The following is a 22,296-nucleotide window of genomic DNA, read 5'->3' on the forward strand; positions in this document are numbered from 1 at the left end:
CTTGTCTCCGCCCCTTATAACATGACACGCCTACTGCTGGGGGTATAAAGGTAAACTACTGCGCAATAAACATTGAAGCTGAACACCCACACTGTGTGCGCTGACTGTTCCTTCCCCAGCCCGGGTCGGCTGGAGATCCGCCGGTATAACCTTGATATGTAACGAACGCTACAGATAACTACACATTAACACCCTTATTTGAGCTACTTAAAGGAGATACCGATATTAACGCACCACGCCAATGGACGACCGAAGCAAAAAATGCACTGAGAATCATAAATGAAAAACTCTCACTGCAGCAATGTCACCGACAACTTGAAAATTTACCCATACAATTATATATCTGCAACCAAAAACAACAGCCTCTAGCAACCATCGGACAATGGGAGAACAGAGGAATAGACCCTCTCATAATGTTGGAATGGGTGTTTTTGCCACATCAACCTGCAAAAACCCTGGCTACTCGTATCGAAATGTTCGCCGCCTTGATAAAAAAGGGCAGAGAACGAATTGTAGAAATGGCTGGAGAAGAGCCTCATCTCATTGTCCTTCCTGTCGTAAAGGACTACTTAGACTGGTGCTTACAAAATAGTCTAGAACTTCAAATGGCCTTAGCAGGGTTTAGTGGAAGAATTGATACTCATCACCCCCCTCATAAAATGTTCACCTCTTACAATAATGTAAAAATTGAAGAGGCGCCACTATACCAGTGGCAACCGGTTAAGGGTCAAACGGTGTTCACCAATGGCTCAGGGAAAACAGGAAAAGCAGGCATCACATGGCAAAAAGAAGGTCAATGGCAACACAAAATAGAACAAATTGAGGGTTCACCTCAATTAGTCGAGTTGCACGCCATTACCATGGCTTTTAGAGAATGGCCTCTAACTCCACTAAATATTGTATCAGACTCGCTATATGCTGTAGGAATTGTGCAACGCATTGAAAGGGCACAACTAAAACATATACTGAAAGAAGCCTTGTTTTTGAAGTTTAAGGAGCTATTATTCTTAATAGAACAACGAAAACATCCCTATTGTGTAATCCACATTAGAAGCCATACAAACTTACCCGGGTTCTTTACAGAAGGAAATGCACGAGCCGATTACCTAACGAACATTGCATTACATACCCCAGTACCAAACACACTTTCTCAAGCATCAATTTTTCCACCAGTCTGCCAAAGCTCTTGTGAAACAATTTGCAATCTCTATGGGGGATGCAAAACTCGTTGTGCAAACATGTCCAGACTGTCAACAACAACCATCCCGCCCACTGTTTGCGACAAACCCTAGGGGACTCTCCTCCCTTCAGCTCTGGCAAACTGACGTGACTCGTGTACCCGACTTTGGTCGGCAGAGATATGTTCACGGTTCCATAGATACCTACTCCCATGCAATCTGGGCCACTGCAATGACAGGTGAAACTAGCCGGCACGTACAAAGCCACTTCCGAGCTGCCTTTGCAGCGCTTGGTATTCCAAAAGAAATAAAAACAGGTAATGGCCCGGCATATGTCAGCCATGCGACACAAAAATTTTTCCACACATGGGGTATCACTCATAAGACAGGGATACCCCATTCCCCCACAGGGCAAGCTATCATAGAACGTGCACACAGAACCTTAAAAACTCTATTGCAAAAACAAAAAGAGGGGGAAGCTCGGGAATCTCCCCAAAACAGATTAGGAAAAGCTATATATGTACTAAACCATTTATCGCTGCCTTTTCAACATGAAGATGTCACACCCATAGTCAAACATTTTAAAGCTATGGAGTCGGGAATGGCACATATATCACAGGAGAAGGCGATGGTAATGATGAAAAATTTAAATACTGGGTGTTGGGAAGGGCCATATCGGCTACTAACTTGGGGTCGAGGGTATGCTTGTGTCTCAACAGATGTAGGACCTGAGTGGGTACCTGCAAGGTGCGTAAGACCGGCTCTTGCATCGGACAACAGGAACGAGCAGCAGAAGACACTGAACTCTGAGAAGACTGATGGGGAATGACTTATCAGATAACTCCGAATTAATCCATAAAGCAATCAAAGATTTGAAGGAGGGGGGCAGCAAATTACAAGTCAGTGATGGATTTGGTTGGCTGAATCACTTACTAACAAGTTGGGGAATTGGCGGGTGGATAATGTCTCTAATCAAAATGGGTCTTTTCTTGTTACTAATATTTTGTGCTATAATAATGATAGTTTCTTGTCTAGTGTCTTGGGTACAGAAAATGCTACAGAATATGATTAAACAAGCTTTTGTGGTAGAAAAACAAAAAGGGGGAATTGTGGGAATAAATGAGATTGTGTTTGACTTTGACAAGATGCAGCTGTGCCCTTGAGGCTTGTTACAAGCAAGTTTGCGAAAACTTAGAGGCAGCAAAATAAGGAGAAGAGAAAGAAGGCTGAGGGGTGACCTCGTCGCAGTCTACAACTTCCTCAAGAGGGGCAGCGGAGGGGGAGGTGCTGATCCCCTCTCTCTGGTGACCAGCGATAGGACACGTGGAAATGGAATGAAGCTGCATCAGGGGAAGTTCAGACTGGACATTAGGAAAAGGTTCTTCACTGAGAGGGTGGTCGGTCACTGGAACAGGCTCCCCAGGGAAGTGGTCATGGCACCAAGCCTGTCAGAGTTCAAGGAGCGTCTAGACGACACTCTTAGTCACATGGTTAGTTTTTACATAGTCCTGCAAGGAGCAGGGAGTTGGACTCGATGATCCTTATGGATTCCTTCCAACTTGAGATATTCTATGATTCTAAATAGCTTCATTAGTAATTTTATTTCACCTTGGCTCTTGACTAATGATTTCTTATGTATTCCTAGAGAAAAAAGTAGTCTTTCTAAACTTAATTCCTGGAATCTCCAATCACATCAGGGCCACCACAGAAGTACAGGAAATCATTGAAATAACATAGAAACAGCAGTTGCTAGTTTTGTCTCCCAATTGGCTTTCTTACTGGCATGCTCTGGTCTAAGTCAGATGCTGCATGTCACTCCCGTTTTCCAGCCACCCATTTGTCCTGGTTTCAGCTGGGATAGAGTTAATTTTCTTCTTAGTAGCTGGTATAGTGCTGTGTTTTGGGTTTAGGATGAGAACAATGTCGATAACACACTGATGTTATGGTTCTTGCTAAGTAGTGCTAAGCTGTTGCTAAGTAGTGCTTACACTGGTCAAGGACTTTTCAGCTTCCCATGCTCAGCTGGGTGCACGGGATGGGGGGTAGGGTGGGGGGTGGGGGGGTGGGGCTGGGAGGGAGCAAAGCTGGGGGGGCTGACCCAGACTGGCCAAAGGGTTATTCCATACCATGATGTCATGCTCAGTATATAAACTGGGGGAAGAAGAAGGAAGGGGGGGGATATTCGGTGTGATGGCGTTTGTCTTCCCAAGTAACCGTTATGTGTGATGGAGCCCTGCTTTCCTGGGGATGGCTGAACACCTGCCTGCCCATGGGAAGTAGTGAATGAATTCCTTGTTTTGCTTTGCTTGCGTGCACAGCTTTTGCTTTACCTTTTTAACTGTTCTTTTTTATTTTACTTCAGTTATTAAACTGTTCTTATCTCAACCCACACGTTTTCTGACTTTCACCCTTCCGATTCTCTCCCCCATCCCACTGGGGTGGGGGGAGTGAGCGAGTGGTTGTGTGGTGCTTAGTTGCTAGCTGGGGTTAAACCACGACAGTCCTTTTTCCACATTCCACCAAGCCTGTCAGAGTTCAAGGAGCCTCTGGATGATGCTCTTAGTCATATGGTTTAGCTTTAGGTAGTCCTGCAAGAAGCAGGGAGTTGGACTCGATGATCCTTATGTGTCCCTTCCAACTTGAGATATTCTATGATTCTGTCATTCAAAATAGTCTTACTCTTAGTAAATCCAAACTCAGACAACCTGCTGGATAGTGAGGAAATTGATTAGGAAATAAAAAACAAACCCACTTTTAAAAATATCTTATACTCATTTCAGATTGGCAATATTTTTAAAATCTACTGCAAACAACGTAAGTTGGGGCATGTGAAAATAGTACTGACATTTGCCCGTAGTTTCAATGTGATTAAATGTGACACCAGTAGATTAGAATGAGACTAAGATAATTCGCATTGCAGTTATATTAGTTTAACAATCTTTTAACACTCTTGTTTAAATCTGGCTGACATACCATAATTACAAGTCTACAAACCTTGATTATAGTATTTTACGTCATGAACCTAGGGGAAAGTGTATTGATTTTTGTGAAGCAGCCCTTTTTTAAAAACACCTTTCTAAAACTATGGAATCTTCCGAAGATGTTCTTTTGCCTGTAGCACTGGTATTGATACTGTTTTTTCTCTCTAAAATATCCTCACATTGCCAAGCAACTTACACTGTGGGGTTTTTGTTATTATTATTATTTTTTACTCCAAAGCACAGAAAATTCTGCAAGTTACACAAAACTTGTTTACATTTATATTTTTAAAGAAACCAATTATTTTAAATTTAATTATTTTACTGGTGAGTTTGATACAAAAATTCACGGATGCTTCTCCTCACAGTCTGAATCCCCCCAAGGGAGAAACGGAGTATTCAGAGAGTCCCTGAAATGAAACTCAATAGCAACAAAGTTACTATTAAGCAGGTATCCTTTATTGCAGTGCTGGGCAGCACTGGGGATTCTCCACCATAAGTGCTCCACCGATTTGGTGGACTTTCAGAGATTATATACTGTAAAATCCTACATATTCACAGGATTTCCGAGAATTCATTTACATAAACATGAGATTTCCTGGAACTTATTAACATATGCAAATGTCCGACCCGCATGCGCAGTCGTCTCCCGTGGTGGTCTTTGGGGTCTTCAGATGAAGGCTCGTAGTCTTCTTCACTGTGCTCGCCGATTGACCTTTGCTTCTGCGCAAACTCAGTCCTAAGGATCACGTAAACGGTGTCCTTCGAGGCTGCTGTTGTCATTCTTTTGTGACCTCCTATCTTCCATGCATTTGTTCTCCCAAGGCCCAGTTGTCTGAGATGGGATTATCCCGGAGCCCCCTTATCTTACAACCATTCTAACTACTCTCTAAATCACAAAGGCCTTTCTTTTGTTTAGTTAAGTGACTAAGATATTTAAAATATCCTCCTTGCCCCTAGGCTTTTCAGGAGGCATTTTGATGCAGTGGCTTTGTCTATCTTGGCTTTAACCCTTTCAAGTTCAGCATACATTTTGTGCAAGTGAAGTGTGAAGTATGAAGTATTGCAGAGAATGCAGTTATTCCTTTTGTTGTATGGTGACTATTGCTAATTCAAGCACAGAATAAAACTAGTTAATTTTTTTGGTTACTCAATAAATTTGCTATTTCTGGTGTAAATCACAAATTTTCTCAGTCTTCTCTCCACCATATGAATTATGGTCACTTTCTTGCTTGTTTCTGATTAGCTGTGAGCACCAACCTTGATTCTTACCATCAATATATTGACAAGAAACTTATGTCTCCTTTATTCTCATTATAATTAGAAGATTGTATGCAACAACTGCTTGTTAGCTCAATTAATGGAAAGGGCTGGGATATCCTATATTGTATGAGTATTGAGGAATGATCTGCAGAGCTCCTCAGCTATACTGAGTCAGCATGATTAAGTTATTTAATGTTTACACTGGACATTGAAGAGTGCAGGGATTCAGGTGGGGTGAATATATTGCATGCACTGTCGGATACAAGCTGACTCTGTATCTAAATTAAATAACCCATTTCAGAGTGCAGGAGCATTGTGCAGCTGTTGTCTGGGGTTGTCACCAGCTCAGTCCTAGAGTCTTAACAGCCCAGCCTGTAAACTTGGGTTCATTGCTAGCCAAATGTGGTGGTTGTGGTCCAGAGCTTGTTAGATGCGTCTTAAGTACCTTCTGTAGTGCTCCTGGCATGAGGATCGGATACAGAAAGTCCCAAGTTGGTCCTGCATTTGAAGGCTGCTTCAGTCTTTTGGACTTATTAACTTAGTCTCTGTCCCACATAAAAACTGCTTTATGTGAACCAGTTGAGAAAAGAGTGCACTTGCATTTACACAGTGCTGTCTGAATTAACATCTGTGGCATACATAGTCACCAATCCAGATAATTAGTTTAATTGAAGGGAATGAGACACGGACTCCGCATATGAGTTCAGGCGAAGACAAGCGAAGACCCTTTATTTTTACAATCTATCCCTTTTATAATATGATCTAGTGTTCACGAGCAAGCAAGACTTATTTCATTGGTTACTGTCTTACGTTCACGCGTCTCTTCCGCGCTGCTTATTGGTTCTTCAAGTTGGTGCACGCGACTTTCCTCTTTCAGAAACATATCCTTATTTTGCTGCCTCTAAGTTTTCGCAAACTTGTTTGTAACAAGCCTCAAGGGCACAGCTGCATCTCGTCAAAGTCAAACACAATCTCATTTATTCCCACAATTCCCCCTTTTTGTTTTTCTACCACAAAAGCTTGTTTAATCATATTCTGTAGCATTTTCTGTACCCAAGACACCACTGATATTTATAAGATAGCATGCAGAGGAGGGAGCATCTGCACCACATTCTGTCCCCCCCCTTTCCTGCACTCTTTTCTTCACTATCCATGTTGCACAAACTCTGCTGTCGCAAACCAGCTGCATAATCACTTCTCCCACAAACCAGGGTGCCTGCCATCTCCCACCCTCAAACCATTTTTTCTTCTCTCCCCATCTTCCCTTCCTGTCATCAAGCTCTCTACTTCCCAGCACCACTGTGCCTGTTACAGCAGCTGACTCCTTTCCTCTTCCTTTTCCTTCTCCCCAAGCGTACCTGCAGGGAGGCCTGTAGTGCCTGTGTCTGGCTCTGCCCTTAGCTCATTTAAACGCTTCATTTTATAAGCCTTGCCTTCAAAGCCATCTTGTGTTCAGAAAACATGCAGGTGGATGCTTTTGTACATGCAAAATTCTGTGCATGGAGCCAGGTCAGCACTTGTGCCTATGGTCCTGCCTCCAAAAAGTGGGATTTGCCTAAGCCTGGGGTTGTAACGGAGGAAACTGCCCTGAAGGTTTTGTGTCTATATAATCTGGAGCCTTCAAGCTGTAAGGAATAACTCCATTGCTTCTTGAGACCTCTCCACCCCAGCCCAATTCTTGATTGCACCAAGAGATGTTCAGGCCACTATTCCTATCAGTTACTTGCACCCTAATGCTCCATTGCCAGCCAGGGCATATTTCATGAGATACCTTCCAGTTTCCCAGCCCAGGCCCCTTTTTACCTTCTCTTGTTGCCTCTCAAGGTTGAATGCTCAGTGTCTGACAGGGTTCTCTAGGGCAGTGTTACTCACCTAAGCAAAGATCATCTTATCACAGCTTAGTGAAAATCGTGCTTTATAAACACTGGGAAAAAAAAATCAGACCAAATGGAAGGTCAGTGGTATTAAAAATAAATAAAGCAGCTTCTGTCAGTTTTCCGTAACTGGACTTTTTGCACTGTAAACTGTCATGGGTGCAGAAACCAGTCAGGACTGGTGGGGTTTATGACTTTAGGGACAGTATTACACCAGTTGAACTGACCTGCTTCTAGGGACCGCTGAGCTCTGTTCTCCCAACAGTTTGAGCTGGAAATCACAAATGCTGCTGAACTTCACTGGCTCTGTGGACACTTTGCACTGTACTCCCCAGCACTTCGAAGCTCTGGAGGGCTCACTGGACATGGCACTGGGTCTGAATTAGCCTGATATATCTTCAGTGCCAGAAGTCCCATGGCACAGAGGGACATGGTTTGGGCACTGCTGGGGGCTTCTATCACTGTTTCTGCACTGTGCTCCCAGCACATTGCCTAGCACTGTTTCATGGGTTTGCCCTTGTGGCATGGGCTAAGGCAAGACAGCAGAGATTCCGCTTTAGATCAAAGCACAGAGGAACGAAAGGTCCACATCGGTGGGTGGTATAAAATTAGCTGCTCTTGTATTTCTCTGTACTTACATCTGGACCAGATAGCAGCTTGCTCTGAGCCCATCAATTTCTAAAAGCCCTCTGAGGTGGCACTGGGAAATCTGGGTTCTGACAGTGCTTCATTTCTCCCTCTTAACAGCTTAAGCATTTTCTGAAGTGTTTCCTCCACCTCCCCCCTTTTAAAATCTCTGTTTTCTGGCATCCCCACATTGGCCTATTAGTCTCATTCTAATCTACTGGTGTCACATTTAATCACATTGAAACTACGGGCAAATGTCAGTACTATTTTCACATGCCCCAACTTACGTTGTTTGCAGTAGATTTTAAAAATATTGCCAATCTGAAATGAGTATAAGATATTTTTAAAAGTGGGTTTGTTTTTTATTTCCTAATCAATTTCCTCACTATCCAGCAGGTTGTCTGAGTTTGGATTTACTAAGAGTAAGACTATTTTGAATGACAGAATCATAGAATATCTCAAGTTGGAAGGGACACATAAGGATCATCGAGTCCAACTCCCTGCTTCTTGCAGGACTACCTAAAGCTAAACCATATGACTAAGAGCATCATCCAGAGGCTCCTTGAACTCTGACAGGCTTGGTGGAATGTGGAAAAAGGACTGTCGTGGTTTAACCCCAGCTAGCAACTAAGCACCACACAACCACTCGCTCACTCCCCCCTTGGTGAGATGGGGGAGAGAATCGGAAGGGTGAAAGTCAGAAAACGTGTGGGTTGAGATAAGAACAGTTTAATAACTGAAGTAAAATAAAAAAGAACAGTTAAAAAGGTAAAGCAAAAGCTGTGCACGCAAGCAAAGCAAAACAAGGAATTCATTCACTACTTCCCATGGGCAGGCAGGTGTTCAGCCATCCCCAGGAAAGCAGGGCTCCATCACACATAACGGTTACTTGGGAAGACAAACGCCATCACACCGAATATCCCCCCCCTTCCTTCTTCTTCCCCCAGTTTATATACTGAGCATGACATCATGGTATGGAATAACCCTTTGGCCAGTCTGGGTCAGCCCCCCCAGCTTTGCTCCCTCCCAGCCCCACCCCCCACCCCCCACCCTACCCCCATCCCGTGCACCCAGCTGAGCATGGGAAGCTGAAAAGTCCTTGACCAGTGTAAGCACTACTTAGCAACAGCTTAGCACTACTTAGCAAGAACCATAACATCAGTGTGTTATCGACATTGTTCTCATCCTAAACCCAAAACACAGCACTATACCAGCTACTAAGAAGAAAATTAACTCTATCCCAGCTGAAACCAGGACAAATGGGTGGCTGGAAAACGGGAGTGACATGCAGCATCTGACTTAGACCAGAGCATGCCAGTAAGAAAGCCAATTGGGAGACAAAACTAGCAACTGCTGTTTCTATGTTATTTCAATGATTTCCTGTACTTCTGTGGTGGCCCTGATGTGATTGGAGATTCCAGGAATTAAGTTTAGAAAGACTACTTTTTTTCTCTAGGAATACATAAGAAATCATTAGTCAAGAGCCAAGGTGAAATAAAATTACTAATGAAGCTATTTAGAATCATAGAATATCTCAAGTTGGAAGGAATCCATAAGGATCATCGAGTCCAACTCCCTGCTCCTTGCAGGACTATGTAAAAACTAACCATGTGACTAAGAGTGTCGTCTAGACGCTCCTTGAACTCTGACAGGCTTGGTGCCATGACCACTTCCCTGGGGAGCCTGTTCCAGTGACCGACCACCCTCTCAGTGAAGAACCTTTTCCTAATGTCCAGTCTGAACTTCCCCTGATGCAGCTTCATTCCATTTCCACGTGTCCTATCGCTGGTCACCAGAGAGAGGGGATCAGCACCTCCCCCTCCGCTGCCCCTCTTGAGGAAGTTGTAGACTGCGACGAGGTCACCCCTCAGCCTTCTTTCTCTTCTCCTTATTTTGCTGCCTCTAAGTTTTCGCAAACTTGCTTGTAACAAGCCTCAAGGGCACAGCTGCATCTTGTCAAAGTCAAACACAATCTCATTTATTCCCACAATTCCCCCTTTTTGTTTTTCTACCACAAAAGCTTGTTTAATCATATTCTGTAGCATTTTCTGTACCCAAGACACTAGACAAGAAACTATCATTATTATAGCACAAAATATTAGTAACAAGAAAAGACCCATTTTGATTAGAGACATTATCCACCCGCCAATTCCCCAACTTGTTAGTAAGTGATTCAGCCAACCAAATCCATCACTGACTTGTAATTTGCTACCCCCTCCTTCAAATCTTTGATTGCTTTATGGATTAATTCGGAGTTATCTGATAAGTCATTCCCCATCAGTCTTCTCAGAGTTCAGTGTCTTCTGCTGCTCGTTCCTGTTATCCGATGCAAGAGCCGGTCTTACGCACCTTGCAGGTACCCACTCAGGTCCTACATCTGTTGAGACACAAGCATACCCTCGACCCCAAGTTAGTAGCCGATATGGCCCTTCCCAACACCCAGTATTTAAATTTTTCATCATTACCATCGCCTTCTCCTGTGATATATGTGCCATTCCCGACTCCATAGCTTTAAAATGTTTGACTATGGGTGTGACATCTTCATGTTGAAAAGGCAGCGATAAATGGTTTAGTACATATATAGCTTTTCCTAATCTGTTTTGGGGAGATTCCCGAGCTTCCCCCTCTTTTTGTTTTTGCAATAGAGTTTTTAAGGTTCTGTGTGCACGTTCTATGATAGCTTGCCCTGTGGGGGAATGGGGTATCCCTGTCTTATGAGTGATACCCCATGTGTGGAAAAATTTTTGTGTCGCATGGCTGACATATGCCGGGCCATTACCTGTTTTTATTTCTTTTGGAATACCAAGCGCTGCAAAGGCAGCTCGGAAGTGGCTTTGTACGTGCCGGCTAGTTTCACCTGTCATTGCAGTGGCCCAGATTGCATGGGAGTAGGTATCTATGGAACCGTGAACATATCTCTGCCGACCAAAGTCGGGTACACGAGTCACGTCAGTTTGCCAGAGCTGAAGGGAGGAGAGTCCCCTAGGGTTTGTCGCAAACAGTGGGCGGGATGGTTGTTGTTGACAGTCTGGACATGTTTGCACAACGAGTTTTGCATCCCCCATAGAGATTGCAAATTGTTTCACAAGAGCTTTGGCAGATTGGTGGAAAAATTGATGCTTGAGAAAGTGTGTTTGGTACTGGGGTATGTAATGCAATGTTCGTTAGGTAATCGGCTCGTGCATTTCCTTCTGTAAAGAACCCGGGTAAGTTTGTATGGCTTCTAATGTGGATTACACAATAGGGATGTTTTCGTTGTTCTATTAAGAATAATAGCTCCTTAAACTTCAAAAACAAGGCTTCTTTCAGTATATGTTTTAGTTGTGCCCTTTCAATGCGTTGCACAATTCCTACAGCATATAGCGAGTCTGATACAATATTTAGTGGAGTTAGAGGCCATTCTCTAAAAGCCATGGTAATGGCGTGCAACTCGACTAATTGAGGTGAACCCTCAATTTGTTCTATTTTGTGTTGCCATTGACCTTCTTTTTGCCATGTGATGCCTGCTTTTCCTGTTTTCCCTGAGCCATTGGTGAACACCGTTTGACCCTTAACCGGTTGCCACTGGTATAGTGGCGCCTCTTCAATTTTTACATTATTGTAAGAGGTGAACATTTTATGAGGGGGGTGATGAGTATCAATTCTTCCACTAAACCCTGCTAAGGCCATTTGAAGTTCTAGACTATTTTGTAAGCACCAGTCTAAGTAGTCCTTTACGACAGGAAGGACAATGAGATGAGGCTCTTCTCCAGCCATTTCTACAATTCGTTCTCTGCCCTTTTTTATCAAGGCGGCGAACATTTCGATACGAGTAGCCAGGGTTTTTGCAGGTTGATGTGGCAAAAACACCCATTCCAACATTATGAGAGGGTCTATTCCTCTGTTCTCCCATTGTCCGATGGTTGCTAGAGGCTGTTGTTTTTGGTTGCAGATATATAATTGTATGGGTAAATTTTCAAGTTGTCGGTGACATTGCTGCAGTGAGAGTTTTTCATTTATGATTCTCAGTGCATTTTTTGCTTCGGTCGTCCATTGGCGTGGTGCGTTAATATCGGTATCTCCTTTAAGTAGCTCAAATAAGGGTGTTAATGTGTAGTTATCTGTAGCGTTCGTTACATATCAAGGTTATACCGGCGGATCTCCAGCCGACCCGGGCTGGGGAAGGAACAGTCAGCGCACACAGTGTGGGTGTTCAGCTTCAATGTTTATTGCGCAGTAGTTTACCTTTATACCCCCAGCAGTAGGCGTGTCATGTTATAAGGGGCGGAGACAAGGGGGGTCGACCCTTAACTCTTTCCGTACAGTGCGTGATCTTCCGGTCGCCAGCCCTTATCTTTACTACAGTTATCAATACCACACTGCGCTCTAATCCAATTTATGTTTCCCAATAGTTTTTGTACATCATTCAAGGTTTTTATGTCTGCTGAAATGATCACATTTTGGGGTTGGATACTTTGTTGTAAGATTTTCCACCCAAGATATTTCCATGGTGCTTCCGTTTGATTTTTTTTCTGGTGCGATTTGCAGTCCTTTGCTTTGCGATGCATATTTTAAAACAGGTAGTGCTTCACGCACCATGGTGTTCGTGGGGCCTGCTAGTAAAATGTCGTCCACATAGTGATAGATATACATTTCCGGGAATTTTAGTCGTACAGGACGTATGGCTTTAGCCACATATGTTTGACAGATTGTTGGAGAATTCTTCATCCCTTGAGGCAGGACAGTCCAGTGGTATCTATCCATTGGCTCGCCTCGGTTAATTTTTGGTACCGAAAACGCAAAACGCGGTGCATCCGTAGGATGTAGTGGGATAGTAAAGAAGCAGTCTTTTAAGTCTACTATGATTATGTCCCAATTTCGGGGTATCATTGTTGGCGAGGGCAAGCCGGGTTGGAGCGCTCCCATTTCTTCCATAGCTTCGTTTATTTGTCTCAAGTCATGTAGCAGTCGCCATTTTCCACTCTTCTTTTTTATAACAAATACAGGAGAATTCCAGGGGCTGGTTGTAGGAGTGATATGTCCTTGTTGAAGTTGTTCTTTGACCAGTTCTTGAAGGGCAGCGACCTTTTCTTTGGGGAGCGGCCATTGATCTATCCAAATGGGTGTTTCTTTTTTCCAAATAAGTTTCATTGTCGGTCGCTCATCAATGGCCGCTACTGAAAATTTTCAGGGCAATTTAAGGTGAAGCCGCATTGGGACATTACGTCTCGCCCCAACAGGCTCATGGGCAAATTTGTCACATATGGCCGTACAGTAAATGTAGACCCTTCTTGGGTATTGATATTGAGCAGGTGGGTGCTTTGAAAGGTTTGAGAAAGGCCGCCGACTCCAATCAAGCCCTCGGGGGGGGGGGGCTATTAAATCTTTTTTTTTTTAAGAGACATAAAATGAGAGATAATAACAGGAATATTATTTTCAGACATATTCAGGTAGTTTAACACATACACGGCTTTACTTAGTGTGTCTGCTGGAGTGGCTCCTGGCAGTCCCCCTTTTTGCTTTTGCAGGTTCAATTGTTCGTTGCAAGATTTTCCAGCCCAGATATTTCCAAGGCTCAGTTTTTTGCACTTTTTCAGGGGCTATTTCAAGTCCATATCTGTTTAGAGCTCGTCGTATCTCTTTTTCTTAGTTGTGGGCAATCTCTTTTAAAATGTCCAGTTTTACCACAGGAGAAACATGATTTCTGTACTTTCATTGCGGTGGCAAAAGCTGTAGCTAATGCTTCCATATTATGGGACATTGACCCCACCTTCTGGGTAGCTTCTATCACGTCCATTAAGGAGGGATTTTTTAGAGGCAAAAGCACTTTTTTACAGTCCGTATTCGCATTTTGAAAGGCTAATTTTAAGAGCAGGACCTCTCTTGCTTCTGCATTTTCAACTTGTTTTTCCAAAGCCTCTTTAAGACGATCTAAGAATGAGATATATCCCTCTCCTGTCCCTTGCTTTATTAATGTAAATGATTTTGTAGCTCTTCCGGCATTTGGCACTTTTAGTAATGCCTGTAAAGCAAGGTCTCTGCCTTGTGCTAATATCTCTGGTCGTAATCGTGCCTGTAACGTTGGGTGATTTAGCGGCGGATCCCCCATAAGTCATGGGAGTCCTGCCCCTTGTAAAGGGTCGCCTTGTTGTCGCTGCATATTGATAATTGTGGCGTTTTGGCAGGCGGTACGCCAGGTGCTTTCAAAGATCACCTTTTGCGTTGGGGTCAATATAAGATTAGTAAGCGTGCATATATCAAATGGTACTATTTCATTTGTAAATATTCCCCGTAGCAGGGATTGTGTAAAAGGAGAACCCAGTCCATGCGTGGCAACTGTTTTTTCCATGGTGCTTCCATTTGATTTTTTTTCTGGTGCGATTTGCAGTCCTTTGCTTTGCGATGCATATTTTAAAACAGGTAGTGCTTCACGCACCATGGTGTTCGTGGGGCCTGCTAGTAAAATGTCGTCCATATAGTGATAGATATACACTCAAACACAGCTTCATTTATTCCCACACTTCTCCATAGTTTTACCAGGCACTGAAGTGAGACTGACAGGCCTGTAATTACCAAGGTCTTCCTTCTTACCCTTCTTGAAACCTGGGACAACATTTGCCAGCTTCTAGTCGACTGGGACCTCTCTAGACTCCCAAGACCATTGAAAAATAATGGAGAGAGATCCCACAATGACATCGGCCAGTGATTTCAGTACCCTGGGATGAATCCCATTGGACCCCATAGACTTATGTCTGTGCATTCAGGGTCGGCTGGGAGTTTATAGCGTGCCCCCCCCCCCAGTCACGGTCTTCCAACACAGGGCTCCGGGGGTCCCAGGGCCCATCATCGGTGTTAAAGACAGAGGCGAAGAAGGCATTAAATGTCTCTGCTTTGTCTATGTCCCTATTTGTGAGGTGACTGACCTCATCAAGCAATGGGCCAATGTTATCTCTGATCCTTACTTTTAAGTGATTAAACAGAAGCATCGCTTTTTAGGACATAAGCCACAAGTACAGCAAACATTATTATTCATGCTAATCAAATCTACTTTTTTGAAAGACTGATTAATCAAATTATGCAATCACCAAGAGCATGGCTATCAGATTTGTCAGAAAAGCCAAAAGATTCTGCCCCTTCCTCATTCAAATTTCTTTCATTGATATATAACAGTGTAAGAAGCATGAAAGTAAGTAAAGTATCCACAATCTGCAGTATAGTCTCTCGAGGGGTACACAAAGAACATATGATATACAGTTAAAAAAAATAATCCTACATTAAACAGGTGCTTTGTTCTTAGTTTGAAAGGTTATAAGTTAGATAACTGATGAGAGAAAAGAATGGGCTACAGCAGATAATTTGTCTTTTTTTTTAATTAAGTGTTGAAAAAGTTCAATACATCCTAATGGTTCTTGACCCTTATCTTTTTTTATATACTCTTATAGCCTGAGCATTGAATGTGCCTGAAAATCAGTATTACAGGCTAAATTCAATGCACTTTTCTAAACTGCAAATTCAGAAAAAAATAAGGAAAATTAATTGAAATGTTAAGTCAGTCACTTTATGGCATATTTAATAAGCCTCTATGTGCATCCTCTCACACACTAGGAATAAATACTGATATTGTTGCTATAGTCCCAAATGAGAGGACAATATTAACATTCCTAAGTTGACTCAAGTCACATGCACACCCACTGTAGCACAGAGTACAGAACTAAGCTTCTAGTTGGAGAAGGAAGGGTGGAGTGGGACAGAGCCACACCTCTTCTTGCATTTATGTGCAACTGTCACAGAAGTGGAAGCCGTTGCTGTATCATCTCCCCCACAGGGAGTGTAAGAATTTTATTTTTTTTAAAGTTACTTTCACTTACAGTATGCCAGCTGCTGCAGAGTAACTGTAGATGTGCATATTGTTATCACACAACAAGCACAAGCCGTTTACTTGCTTATTCACACAGCTATTCTTCAAAAGCAAATCTGAATCCTGCTGACTCCACTTGTATAATTTCCCCAGATGTTTTCATCACTTTCTCTGTATTAGCCCTGAAACATATACAGCAGCATGGTAAGCTGGTCCAGGCAGGTCTCATCCTTCAAAATAACTTTTTCTTTTTAAGTCCGGGTTATTTTTCAGTGAATCAGCTCCCTGAAATATACAGATATGTGACCACCTAAGTCCTTGTGCCGGACAGGAGGCTGTAACACAGCAGCTCAGATTTATATTAGCTTAAACCACCATGGACCAACACCAAGTCTTCTCCTGTCACAACTGGCAATTGTTTCACCTCAGAGGAATGCCCACCTATACAGTGCCCCTGAAACATAATGTAATTTATAAAGTATGGTTTTTAAGAGGCCACAGGATTTTTATTAGGCTCACAAAATAGTTCTCAGGAATAGTCAGACTTTGCCCAGACTTGTCTCGGACAGCCTAGAGCTTTCTTTTACTTGTTTAACTGTAACTGCTATTATGATTAGGTAACAATTACCTACTTTGTTTTAGTTTTTGCTCAGCTTTGTACAATCATGTGGTATAACACTGCTGTATTGATTTTTTTGTTACTAACAAGAATGAGCTATCTCTGACTTAGAATAAAAATGCAGCATAAATGATCAAATCTGATGAGAGCAGGAGCACGGGGTGATAGCAGAGCCCTTGAAAACACAGGCACAGGAAGATGCTGAAATGCCCCAGTGCTATAAACAACTCACCAATAGTCAAGTACTGGTCATCAAAGAAATGCAACCCTGAGAGATGGGTAAAACCAGTTTTAGGATAACAAAGAAAAACTATTTAACAGATGCAAAACACCACATACAGTAAATTCAGATAAAGTGTGAAGTGCAAAACAATGAAGAAAAACTAAGATGTGGATTTTTATATGCGTTTTTATATGCAGACTCGGAGAAGCACAAAACCATCAATATCATACTCCCCTCAGCAAAGGATTTGAGATACTGATGACTTGCTTGAATTTGTCCCCTCCCCATTACCAAATTTAGCCAGTGGCCTTAGGACCTAGAGGGCCAGCAAAAAGGTGAGTATAAGATCAGGGAAAGGGTGCTATTAGAAACAAAGTAGAAACATTAGAACCTTTGTGTCTATTAATTTTGACTGTATATAATTTGAACTGTGTTAGTATCATTGTAACTGAACTAATATTCAGTGGGAATTTAAGCAACCTACTCTCTAACTGGGATGCAACAAACTTGTAACAGCATTCATGCGGTTCCATAAATCAAGTGAACAAACAGAAGAGCCACACTAAGCAGTAAAGAAATTGCTACTACTAACTTCTAATCTCTTGTTCTCAGCTCTCAGACTCACTTAAACTGCAGCAGCAGAGAAATTCAGATGAAGAACATGCAAGCTAATCTCAGAGTTGGAAGCACTAAGAACAGTGGTATACAGACACTGAGCTAGCTCCACGCTAGCATGATTAAACCACTTCCAGGTCCAGGGGGACACAGCCACATGGTACAGCATTCACCACGTGAACGTGCAGGCCTGCACCAGCTCTGACTGGAATCTCCACACAGTTGTTCATTGTCTAATGTAGAGTTTCCCTCTCTGTTTCCCAGTCTATAAACATGAGGAAAAAAGCTTGTTCAGGTAACTTTTGTGATGATTTATTATTAAGCAATGGTCATCTGAAGTGCTGTTCAGTATTACCACACAGTTCTCTCAGTAAAACCATCAAACAGCAGCAATAAGCCAGTACAGAAACTTCCACAAATTACAAATTCTACAAAAGTAAAACTGTGTCTTATTAGATTGTGGTGGGTTGACCCTGGCTGGATGCCAGGTGCCTACCAAGCTGCTCTATCACTCCCACTCCTCAGCTGGACAGGGGGAGAAAACTACGACAAAAGGCTCACGGGTTGAGATAAGGACAGGGAGATCACTCAGCAATTACCATCATGGGCAAAAAAGACTCGACTTGGGGAAATTAATTTAATTTATTGCCAATCAAAAGTCAGAGTAGGATAATGAGAAATAAAAACAAATCTTAAAACACCTTCCCCCCCCCCCCCCCTTCTTCCCGGGCTCAACTTCACAACCAATTTTCTCTCTACCTCCTCCCCCCGAGTGGCACAGGGGGATGGGGAATGGGGGTTGCAGTCAGTTCATCGCACCACTCCTTCCTCCTCAGGGGGAGGACTCCTCACACTCTTTCCCTGCTCCAGCGTGGGGTCTCTCCCACGGGAGACAGTCCTCCATAAACTTCTCCAATGTGGGTCCTTTCTACAGGGCACAGCCCTTCAGGAATGGACTGCTCTAGCATGGGGTCCTCCATGGGCTGCAGGTGGGTATCTGCTCTACTGTGGACCTCCATGGGCTGCAAGGGGACAGCCTGCCTCACCATGGTCTTCACCACAGGCTGCAGGGGAATCTCTGCTCTGGTGCCTGGAGCACCTCCTCCCCCTCCTTCTTCACTGACCTTGGTGTCTGCAGGGTTGTTTCTCTCACATATTCTCCCTCCTCTCTCCTGGCTGCTGTTGTGCAGCAGTTTTTTCCCCTTCTTAAATATGTTATCACAGAGGCTGTTACCACCATCGCTGATTGGCTCAGCTTTGGCCAGCGGCAGGTCTGTCTTGGAGTCAGCTGGCATTGGCTCTATCGGACATGAGGGAAGCTTCTGGCATCTTCTCACAAAAACCACCCCTGTAGCCCCCTCCTCCACTAACAAACCTTGCCATGCAAACCCAATACGTAGATACAACAGTTTTCTAAAAAGTGTCTAGACACCAATAAATTATATTTTTGGCTGACAGAAAGAATACAGAGACTGAAAAAAAATGTTAACCTATGTAAATGTACTTCTCCCACACCTCAGAATACTTTGTCTACAAAAACTGACACAAACTACCATTCACTTACAAATGCAAAGAGAATATTTACAATGTTCCTGTCCAGCAAAGCCAGTAACTGTAACACAGGTCATGAAAGGGACCCAAAGCAAGAAGCAGTCACCAAGCTGCTCAATCAGACCACACTAAAATTTTCTAGCTTAAAAATAACACACAAGTTCATTATTTGCATGCCCTGCAGAGTGACAGGAAACAGGACCTTACAATCATATAATCAATTTCTTGCTTGCAGCAGTACTTGAGAACTGCTCCCCATTTTGAGTTTTAGTTTGTTTGGGTTTTTTTATGAGAACTCAAAGTGTCTTTATCTAGCATAAACATAATGATAAACTTGTATCCATTTTACTTTTCTAGTCTTGAAGTCCAATCCTTAAAAGCTAATCAGGTATTAGAAAGTGTACCCATTTTGCTGTTAGTCTTTTACTAACTGAATTTAAATAAGTCATAATACAAAGTTGATTGTACAAAACTGGACTATTTAACCTCCTGATCCAGCATACATACTAATTCCTGTCTCTGCCTAAGTCAGTGCAGTCTTTGTAGGGTGAAGCGTTAATAAACCCCACTGTGACCAAATATTTAATGTCAAAGCCTTGTGCTTACAGTCATAATAAGAGGGATTCAGATAGATAAACTGCAGATTTTCTTAAAAACGAAGACTGTGTTAAACCTAGACAAAACCGAGACTCGGGTGTTGAACTTACCATCGGTTTTGCAGTATGAACTATCGAATCAGAAATAACCCATTCAACATTTGTCTTGGTAAAACAGGTAAGACTTCCTGCCTCTGCAAGGTATGCGGCGAGATTGCCCTGTACACTGACGGGGCAGCGTGACAAAACCCCCCATTTAATTGCGATCTCGGGAAAGAAAGGCCTTTTCCTGACGACGGTGCGCAAGAAGAAACCGGTAGCCATGGCAGAACTTGTGCCACAGCCGCACTCCAGCACACCTCGGCAGCCCCACCCCAGCGCAACAACAACCTCCAGACCCCGCAGCAGGCACGGCCGGCAGCGCACGAAGCTCCGCTCGCAGCTCCTCCGCTCGCAGCTCCTCCGCTCGGCCCGGCGGAGCCCCCGGGAGCCGCGGCGGCAGCAGGGCCCCCTCCCCGCTCAGAGCGACGGGGACTGCCCTCAGAGCTCGCAGCAGGGCCGAGCCCACTCCCGCTCGCCCCCTCAGGAACGGCGGGACCGCCCTCAGCCTCCCCCAACGGCTTCCCCCCCCGCGTGCACTCACCGCCTTACGACGCCGGTCTTGATCTTGATCTGCCTCAAGCGCAGGTCAGCCATGACGATGCTAGCGGAGGAACAGCGCGGACTGGCCCCTAGCAGTTCAGAGACGGAAGATACAGCGCAGCGCCGTGATTGCACAGCCCGATTGCGCGCATGCGCCAAGCTGCCAGCCTGAGCGGGAGCGGGAGCGGGAGCGGGAGCGGGGCTCCGCACCCCTCCCTCCCCCGCCCGGTGGAGGCGTCCCCATAGCGACCAGCGAGGGCCGGGCCGGGTGCGGGCGGACTCCGCGGGCGCGCAGTAACCTGCGCGGGGCTGAGACGCCCCTTGAGCGGCCAAGTGTAATTCACCATTTCTTCATAAGCACACACGCAAAAAAAGTCTGAATCCACCCTCAGATGCAGCAATAGGAGTTATTCTGAGGTAGAAACAAATTAAAAGGCAACATTAGCACTGGCAGCTCAGTCCTAGAGTTATAATCAACTGATGGTTCAAGGGCTGTTTTCCTTCATGCTTATACATAGTTGAGGCTAACCATTTAAGGGGTCAAATTGTAGAAAAATAATCCTTTGGGTCTGTGTTTGAAAGAACTTCCCCTGAATGAGCATTTAAATCAATAAGAAGGAAAAAAAATACCTTCAATGAATAAATAAGAAAGATAAATATAGCTTCGTTGGAGTACAGTTCAGGAAGGTCTGTACAGACCTTTTGTTTTTCACATCCTTTTGTCCTGTGTTAGTCACTTGCCCTGACTCTCGACACTGTTAGTGACCAATACCTCTTGAGAAAAAACATCTGTGAGGGGGGATGTCATATTCCTTTTGATGATGTGTCAGTTATAGGTCATTAGCCAGCAGCCGTAGGAGTGCAGCTGGCACTATTGGGCCCCCTTCAGACATGGTATAGGGAGGGCCAAGATCGCTCATGTCCATACAGTTGTGTCTTATTCGCAGAGGAGGACGAACATGACCCCTGTTACAGAGCCCAGCAAACCTCCCCAGGGACCCGCAAGCTGGGCCAGCCCAAATACAGCCTTGGCTTGGCAGGTTGTCTCTGTAGGAAGACGTAGGTCTTAAAATCAACAGCCCACATAACGCCATGAATGACTGTGACCTGGAGACAAGTTTATAGATGTATTATTTATTTGATATGAAAACCTGATGTCACTTGTGCAGGAAGAGGAGGAAGCAGAGCAGCATTCTGGCAGGCATAAGGGAAAATGTGGCCCCTTGCTTTGACAGAAACACAAATCTTATTCATCCAGCTTTAGAAAGTTGTATCAAGTCGTGCTGGGACTGAAGCTGTTCTCTAAACAATTCCAAGGCAGCACATTTTCCACTTATGCTACATACCCTTTGGAAATACAGACCTGTACAAGGGAAGCTGCATTACCACTGTGCACCTACACATCAATTAATTTTTCAAAAATAGTCTTCGATGACATTTCTGTATTTGATATAGTTGTTCCATAAATGAGGAGGCCGACAACAAATAGCAGTATGAAAATAAAAATTGCCTAGAAGCAGCAGTATTAAGAAAAGTAACTCATGTTTTCAAATGCTACAAATGTTTTATTTCTAGCCCTGAAGCATTAACTCACGTCACTGACTGTTCAGGCTCAGCTACTGAATTTTAGAAGTAGAATACAGCTAATTCAGATAACTAAACAGATTATAATATATCAAATCTGAGTTCATATTTAAGCATGTCTGATGATAACATGAAAAAAGTGTTACTGGTGGATGCTGAAGTATATTGTAAAATGTGTCTAAAAGCGTGATCTACTTTATTATTAATAAAAGTTGGTACCTGAAAATTATAAAGTAACACTTTAAAAAATAGTGATTTTATTTCTAAGGGTCTGGATATCCAGGAAAGTATGCATAATGCATAGCATATACATAGCTTTCCAAGACAGACACTCCTTTTTTAATTAAAAGTTTGTTGTTTTTTTTCCAGAACTCCTTTGAAATAATTTCTAGCCTAGTCAGTTGTAGATATGTTTCCATGTGAATTAGTGAAGTTACACCAGAGGTGAATACACTCCGTTATGAAGATTGTGAACCCTATTGTACCTTTTGAGTGGTACAGAAACTGTAGATTCTTCCATGAATTTTGGCAGCATTCTGCTTGTGTTGCATCTGGTTGAATGTTTTTCATGAGATCTATTAGTCCTAAGTCATTATGTGCACACCGTTGCATAGAGGCAGGTGCCTAAACATAATTTGCTGATGCTCTAGCTATGCTGACATATGGAGCAAGTCATTCTGTACATGGGACCCTTATCTGTATCTTTCCG

At 43.5% G+C, this 22,296-nt stretch overlaps 1 protein-coding gene across 1 annotated transcript in view; it reads right to left on the reverse strand.

The window, feature by feature from the left end:
• LOC148055148 (tubulin-specific chaperone A-like) overlaps positions 1 to 20,195 on the reverse strand; it is a 63,638-nt gene extending 43,443 nt beyond the window's left edge. The window contains exon 1 of the mRNA XM_087762517.1: positions 20,005 to 20,195. Within this exon, the coding sequence (XP_087618643.1) occupies positions 20,005 to 20,057 (53 nt within the window). The 5' untranslated portion in view covers positions 20,058 to 20,195. The remainder of the gene's footprint in view (positions 1 to 20,004) is intronic.
• Positions 20,196 to 22,296: the final 2,101 nt, after the last annotated feature.

This window comes from Nipponia nippon, unplaced genomic scaffold (assembly GCF_047370975.1).
Source record: "Nipponia nippon isolate SJK-2023a ecotype South Korea unplaced genomic scaffold, ASM4737097v1 scaffold_26, whole genome shotgun sequence".
Lineage (NCBI taxonomy): Eukaryota > Metazoa > Chordata > Aves > Pelecaniformes > Threskiornithidae > Nipponia > Nipponia nippon.